The sequence below is a fragment of the Chrysochloris asiatica genome, unplaced genomic scaffold (genome assembly GCF_000296735.1).
Source record: "Chrysochloris asiatica unplaced genomic scaffold, ChrAsi1.0 scaffold00034, whole genome shotgun sequence".
NCBI lineage: Eukaryota > Metazoa > Chordata > Mammalia > Afrosoricida > Chrysochloridae > Chrysochloris > Chrysochloris asiatica.
The window spans coordinates 1,438,423-1,446,297 of record NW_006408552.1 but is presented as its reverse complement, the minus strand read 5'-3'; the positions used below and the strand labels follow the sequence as shown (position 1 = coordinate 1,446,297).

The following is a 7,875-nucleotide window of genomic DNA, read 5'->3' as shown; positions in this document are numbered from 1 at the left end:
CACAGCTGCAGCTCTTCTGCCTGGGGGAGACAGCCTGGCCCAAGCTCACAGGGCAAGAAGCCTGCTGAGTTTGGATCTAGACATGAAGGACACTCGGGAGCCTATCCTCACTGGCCCTTCCCTGTTCCTGTCCTGCTTCTCTGTCCCTGTCTTTCGTGGGCATCAGCCTCCTCTCCCCTAAAACTTATCGTGTAGCCCCAAATCATGTGCTTTAGGATGAGTGTAAATAAAATCAGGCTTTGGCTTGGGTACTGGTGTCCGTGTTGAAGGAAGGCCGGCTACACTGGTTGCAGAGGGTAGAGGGGATCACGTTGGGGTCTTCCCTGCCTAGGTTTTCCTCCTCCCACCCTCTAGGGGCTGGTGTTGGGTTCTCTTTGTCCACCTAGCTACCCAGAGCCCACACCCTTCCTTCCTGCACGGCATTGAGCACTGGTAGACAGCACAGGGCCTTGGCCTTTGCACAGCCCTAGGATCCTGGGAGCAGCGGCAGGAGGAGGGGGCAGGCTGCGATTTATGCGTCCTGTCTCTGTTGGTCCACTTGGCTGCCTCGGTGTGTGGAGTTTTCCACACCAGAGGCCTCCCCACTTGGTTTCCTCCAAAGCCTCCACCCTTGTCTTCCTGCCTCTTCCCCTCCTCTGCCCTCTTGGTCTCAGGGCACTGCTGAGAAGTAAAGGAAACTGCCAACATAAAGTGGGTAGGAGTCTATAGAGAGATTAGGGACTCAGGATAGCCCCATCTGCCCTCCAGGGTGGAAGGCAGGACCCAGACCCCGCTCCGCCTGCTTTGCCGCACACTCTCTGGTGCCAGGCTCAGCATGGGCCAGTTTTGCTCACTGCATACCTCTCGTTCCACAGCCTAAACCAGCCCAGATGGGGGCTAAGGGGAGTAAGGGAGGCACCTGAGGGGAGCTCAGAGTAGCCTGGCACGGGGAAGGGGAGAGAGGGGAGTTCCACATCCAGTCAGTGTTCTCCTCCTCAATGATATCAGTGGGCCTGGGGGTGGGATCAGCCCTTCATGGGCTCTGCCCTGCTGCAGCCTGTTTGGGGTGGGGACCCAGAAGTTTCTCATCCATCATAATTAATAGAGCTGATGACAGCCCCTGATAACTGAGCTTGTTGGGAGATTAGGTGCAGAATCACATTCCAGGTCTGTGGTTTATCTCTGTCCGAGCAGCTTGGCAACCTGATTAACTTCTTGTCTAGAATCAAAGATCAACCCATGTGGGGGCAGATTAGAGCTCAGGAAGTTTGGAAGAAAGCGGTCCCCTTGCACCTTACCCCCTCCTGCCCCAGGCCATTCATACGTGCTGGGAACTTTTGATCTATGGTCATGATTCTTAGAACCACCTGTGAGGTAAGTGGTATTAGCTCTAGCTTACAGACACTGAGAAAGCTCAAAGGGTCACTTTGGCCAATGAGGGAGTCTAGTGTGAATCCAGAGTCTTCAGTTTCTCCCGTACTCCTCCTTGGAGACACAGCTGTCCCCACCCCCAGGACTTTGAATCTCTTGGCTTGTTCTCCCCAACTGGAGGGGATGGCTTTGCTCCCTCACTCCCTGTCCATTGACAGCTGCAGTTTGGGGTGATTCTGTGAGGGAGTGGTAAGTGGACCTGTCTCCATCAGCTTTTCGCTCCGTGTCCCTCTCCGCTCCGTTCTTTGTTCCAGTCCCGCCATGAAAGTTGAGTTGGAGACAGAAGCTCCCCCTTGATGCAAAGTGTCTCCAGGGAGGGAAGGGGGGGAGCCCTGCCTTAGCTGTATCCGTTAGTCTTTAGTCACTCCCCCCACCCTGTGGGGCGGGGAACCCGAGGCTTGGGGGAGGGAGTGGACTTTTGGCCGCTTCATTTATGTCCTCCATTTCCTAGTCAGTGGCAGCTGTTGCCCGCGTGCAAGCGGGGCTTATTCCTCTGATCATCTGTGTGTTCGGGAAACACAGTCCAGAGAGGAGGGAGACGGAGCACAGGGAGACGGCCAGGCTTGGCCATCCCACCCTCATCCTCCCCAGCCTGCCTTCAGCAGCACCTTTGCAAGTTCCCCTGGGGTCCAGCTCCCCATTTGTCTGGGGCCCCGACCCCCAGCACCCCTCGGGGCCTTGCCTCGCACCATGTCGATGGCTGTGGAGACCCTTGGCTTCTTTGTGGCAGCCGCGGGGCTGCTGATGCTGGGGGTGACCCTGCCACACAGCTACTGGCGCGTGTCCACCGTGCACGGGAACGTCATCACCACCAACACCATCTTCGAGAACCTCTGGCATAGCTGTGCGACAGACTCCCTTGGTGTCTACAACTGCTGGGAGTTCCCGTCTATGCTGGCCCTCTCTGGTACCGGGGTGGACGCTGTGGGGAGCCAAGGGGGGCAGGGTGGGCAGTGCTTGTGGTCAGGTTTGCAGGGCTGAGAGACGTGTTTGGAGGTAGTGTGCGTGAGACCTGTGTTTGGGGTTCTCTGGGCAGTGCCTTTCTAGAGCTTACAGAGCTTGCCCAGAGCAGCTCTCTGGTGGCTGTAGAAACCTGCTGACAGAACCGCCCCATCCCCATCACTTTTCCAGGGGGATGTGCCCTCTCTCTGCTCCCGGAGACCCAGAGCACACGGCCTTGTGCATGCCCACTCCATTCCCCTCACAGGGTCCTCTGGAAACATCGTGCTCTTCCTGGCACCATATTATAGGGCCTTGTTGGTGAGGGGAGGGGAACTGGGACTAACAATGGGTTGGGAGCAGGGCTTCACACATTTTCTCCCAGAAAATTAGGGGTCTGGGTAGGTCTCTTGTGCCCCTACCAATTCCAGAGCCTCTGGAGGCACCTTCTGCCATCTTCCTGCCACTGTGGTTGTGGTGTGCCGTGAAGTCGGTTCCTACTCATAGCGACCCTGTACTGGGTTTCCAAGGCTGTAAATCTTTACGGGAGCAGAAAGCCTCATCTTTCTCCCACAGAACCACTGGTTGTTTCGAACCGCTGACCAAGAGAATAACAGTCTGACTCACAACCACTACGCTAGCAGAGCTCCTTGCCACTGTACTAGTGCCCCCCAAAACAGGGTCTGAGACTTTCAACCATTTCTGCAGTCCTAAGTCCAAGGGAAGTACCGAAAAAGACTTCACATACTTGAAGATGAGGGGGCTTCAAATGGAAAGACTGTGAGCTTCCTCTGTGACTTTATGAAGCTCTCTCATATACATATCTATAGAGAAGTTGATTATGATCTGGGCCTGAAGCCCAAAGTGCTGGGTGTCTTGAGGGCATGTTGAGGTGGCCTGCTCAGCAGCCACAGCCATTCCACCTCCCCTACCCCTAGCCCCACTGTGAGCTCAGGACACTTCTGGTGAGGAGGGAACTCGGCTGTGACCCCATCCACCCAAGAGACACCCAGAGGGCCCAGTGTGCAGGGAGATGTGGAGGTTAATGAGTGCTTGCCGGCAGGAGCAGAGAACACAGCTGCCCCTCACTGGTGGCACCTGGGTTCTAGGTGTTATGCTAGATGTTTCCACTCAGTGGGTTCCAACCCATAGCAACCCTGCATAGGGTTTCCAAGGAGTGAGTGGTGAGCTTGAACCACCAACCTTGAGGTTCAAACCAACTTTACAGTCCAGCGCATTAACCCACAGCGCCACACCAGGACGCCTGCTTCTATGTACATGGTAACATTTAACATTCATGGCAACCCTGTTGTGGGGAGAGCTGGAAACCCTTTGCAAGGTTCATTAAAGAGGCCGATGGGGCCAATGGGGAACTGGGATTCAGGCTCACATGTGGCCACCTGACTTTCATCTGATCTCCTCCCAACTGGAGAACCCCACTTCCCAGTTCCCCAGGCTTTTACAGGCCTCGGTGACCCCCACTCCTTTGGCTAGCCGGAGCTCTAGAGGGAGTGGCTGGGGGTGAGAAAGTGCTCCCAGGGAACTTTGTCCCTCCTCCCTACCTCTCCCCAACCCCCCCCCCCCCTGGCCTTTTCACATCCTCTTGGCAGGGACCCAGCATTGCCCTGTGGGCCACTGATGATGCTGCCCCACCCGGGAAAGGGGTGCAAGGTCCTTGGGAGTTCTTAGCAGCTAAGGAGGGGGGATGGGGGAGGAGGTCCAAAGGAAGCCAGTGGTTTCCTTCAACTTCAAGAAAGGGGAAACAGAGACACTGAAAGATTTCAGCTAGACTGACGGATTGGTTCTTGGTTCATCCTGGGTCCAGGTATCCCACCTTCCAGATTAGAAATGCCCTGTGCCCTCTGTCATGGGCCACCACTGCCCCCTCCTGGTTACTCCAGGAGGAAACCATCCAGTGTGTCCAGCAGAGGGCAGGGCACCAAACGGGATGCAGAGAGGAACCAGGTTGGGGTAGGGGAACCTCAACAGAACCTGGTGTGTGATCTCATAGCAGTAGTTCTCTGTAGGGACAGTAGTGTCCCTGCTTTAAGTTGTCACAGCCGGTAGGGAGATGGTTGCTACTATCCACCTAGTGAGTAGAGGCTGGAGATGGCAGGGAAACGTAGTTTGACACAACAGTATAGCGCCCCCAACACAGAATGTTGTTAAATGCTGTTGAGTCGGTTCTGACCCATAGTGACCCTGAACAGGGTTTCCAAGGCTGTAAATCTTTACGGGAGCAGAAAGCCTCATCTTTCTCCCGCGGAGCGGCTGGTAGTTTCAAACTGCTGACCTTGCAGTTTGCAGCCCGATTCGTAACCACTACGCTACCACAGTCACACAGAATATCCCCATCTAAAATGTCAGTAGTTGAGAATGCCCCAGTTGAGAAACACTTTAATAAAGAGGTAAGCAAAGGGCATGGAGTCTGGCCTTGGGGAGTACACAGTTCCTTTGGGTTCTGAAGACTTTCTAGGAAGGAGGAAACAGGGACTCAGGAGTGGGTGGCAGGGGGCTGACGGCTGTGCGCACCTTCCCCAGGGTATATCCAGGCCTGCCGGGCGCTTATGATCACAGCCATCCTCCTGGGCTTCCTGGGCCTCTTCCTGGGCATGGTGGGGCTGCGCTGCACCAAGGTTGGGGATATGACACTCTCCATGAAAGCCAAGCTGACAGCCATCGCAGGAGCCCTGTACATCCTGACTGGTAACTGGAGGCAGGCCCTGGGCCTGTCATGGGGGCTGGGCATCACTCTGGGCAGCAGACAGCTCTTGCCTCACCCTTCCCTTCCCTTCTCTGCTCACCTCACCTTCACTCCTACTCACCACATCCCTGGACTATGAGTCTGTACTTGAACCAGGGGTGGAAAAGACTTCAGAGTCAGTCCCTCCAAACCAGTGGTCTGGCCAGACCAGCGATAGGATGGGTGTGCCCGCACATACTCACACAGTGCACAGAAACAGTACCAACGACTGACCACTACAGTTTGCAAGCACTCAATACAGCGTCTCACATTAAGCCCAGAGGTAGGGTAGGAAGGTGCCGTCCCGTTTTCGGCTCACTGAATTGAGTAACAAAGGCCTGTTTCAGGCTCTGAGGACTCTAGGCGCCCAAAAGCAAACTCCAGGTGGATAGGTAAGGCTGCTCAGGAGAGATGGGTAGGAACTGGATGGGGCAGGTTCTATGTAAGGAAACTGGAGACTAGCTGAGGAGTAAAGCAGGACTGGAGCTAGAAGAGGTGGGATGCGATTCAGAGTGGTGGGAGATGAGAACCGAGCTGGAGGTGGGGTCCTGAGTACCGAATTGAGACGTTTAGGGTTAACCTCAGGAAATAGAATGTTTATAAGCTGGGGAGAGGGGAGGAAAGGAATTCAATGAAACCTGACTTCATTGCTTGCATCCTACTCTGAGCTGTGGGCTCCTGCTTCCCCCAGGTTTCTGCGGGATGGTAGCTATCTCCTGGTACGCCTTCAACATCACGCGGGATTTCTTTGACCCCTTGTATCCTGGAACCAAGTGAGTGTGGGACCCCATCCTTGGGGCAGTGGGTGGGACTTGGCCATCGTCACCCTCATGCCATCTTTGTCCCCAGGTATGAGCTGGGCCCTGCCCTCTACCTGGGCTGGAGCGCCTCCCTGCTCTGCATCCTGGGAGGCCTCTGCCTCTGCTCAAACTGCTGCTGTCCTCCTGAAGATGACCCGGATGCCAGGTTACGTTCGGACAAATTTCGAAGGGGGCAGGATAGGGGGCAGTCCTGCAGCCTCACCTCTGACCCAGTCCTGATCCTAGACAACACCCGGCTGCCCTACAAGGCTTCCCAGCCCGTGATTCAGTCTAAGAGCCTCAGCACCCACCTACCCAAGGCTGTCTCCAATGAAGACTGCAGCAGCAACTTTGGGCAGTATGGGAAGAATGCTTACGTGTAAGACCCCAGGTCTGTGAACCCCGTTGCCTTTCCTTCCCCTGGCTCCCAGCAGAGAGCGGATCCTCAGGGCCCAGATGCCATGCCCAGCTCAGAAGTAGCTGTGAAGCCATCTCCTGAGAATCTACGTGGACTCCTGGGACAGGACGGCGTGTATCTTCTGGGCATCCCGGAGCATGTTTTCTATATCAGTGCATGTCTAAGTAAATTTATATTGTGAACTGGTCCCAGCTTGAGGTCATGAACTCTTTGGGAACTGGGGAGGGCACCAGGGGGCATCACCTTCTCCACGGCCTTTGGGTTCTCATCCAGCAGGAGGCAGGTTGTAAGTGATCTCGACTGTGGCACACAGTATTCTGGGAGTCATGGAGGGCAGAGGATAGGAGGGTCAGCTCCCAGAAAAGGAAACCCACAGGGGACCCAGAGGTCACCCCAGGGGTCAGCTCAACCTGTTTGCTCACAGCTGTACAAGGTGGTGGTCCTGGGTCTGAAAGTGGTACCAGGAATTGACAAGCCCTTTGAAAGTATTTCATATGAATCAAGTCATGGGTTCTGATGGGAATGGTTCACTGACTCCCACCAGGTTCTGAATGAGAGCCACAGTGCGAAAAGGCTCCTCAGGTCGGTGTTCGGAAGCTGGGATGTTGCAGGGAGGTGGGTGGATGGCCTGCTGGCATGCAGCTCAGAGATGGTGCTGGGTTAGGGGCAGATTTGACATAGGCCTGGTGGCCACTACAAACAGCTGAACCCTCTTTAAAGAGGCCTCTAGAAAGAAGCCTGGCATCACAGGCAGGCAGGAATCGGGCCCTGTCCTAGCACCTGCTCTCTGCACCAGGGTCGGTACTGATCTGTCACTTACCTGTGGCTCCTGTCCTTCGGCCTAAATCCCATCCTGCATGCCCTTCGCCTAGGATGCAGGCCACTCACACATCTGCATTCTAACTGAGCCCCTGTGCGGTGATCATGTCCCCCACCCCTGCAGCAGTTCCTGCTGCCACCTCCCTCCCCTCATCCCCACCTGCCCTGCTCAGTTTCCAGCAGGCCTGCGTCAGCTGCTAGCCATTTCATTTCATGCATAGCAGCCCCTGAAAACAGGAGCCTCCGGAGGACTGGACACCAAGCTCCGATTAAGGAGCAGCCTCCCACAGCACCCTTCTGTCCCAACACTCACTCCACTTCTGTTTGCCCAGCACTGACACCAAGCTGTACTTCAAAGATGTCAGCAAAAAGACCAGAATAACCAGGAAAAAAAGGACATAAAGAAGCCACCAGAGGCAGAGCTATGGGAGTGGGACAGAATCATGGTCAAGGACGCAGGGCAGACAATGGGAGGAACAACTGACAGACAGAGGAAAATACTCAGCAGTGAGAAGATGAGCCAAATAACCGTCCACTGCACAGGCCGGCTCCTCCTTGCAGTAGACCTTTAATTATCACAGCCCTCTGAGGGCTCAGTCCACTTCCTGCCAAACAGTCCCGGGACCAGGACTGATCTTCCCCCAAAGGTGAGTTTTGCTGCATTAGTGAGCGGCTCCTGCTCTCGACTCAAGGGCAGCTCGTCTCTGAGGCTGTGGTGAGGGCCTACCCTCCAGGGTCACTCGGGC

At 55.4% G+C, this 7,875-nt stretch overlaps 1 protein-coding gene across 1 annotated transcript; it reads left to right on the top strand.

The window, feature by feature from the left end:
- The first annotated feature begins 2,100 nt into the window (after window positions 1-2,100).
- On the top strand, window positions 2,101-6,275 carry CLDN15 (claudin 15). Its single transcript, XM_006859662.1, has 5 exons — window positions 2,101-2,317; window positions 4,891-5,055; window positions 5,784-5,865; window positions 5,942-6,063; window positions 6,139-6,275. The coding sequence occupies exons 1-5, from the start codon at window positions 2,101-2,103 to the stop codon at window positions 6,273-6,275; spliced, it is 723 nt and encodes a 240-aa protein (XP_006859724.1).
- Window positions 6,276-7,875: the final 1,600 nt, after the last annotated feature.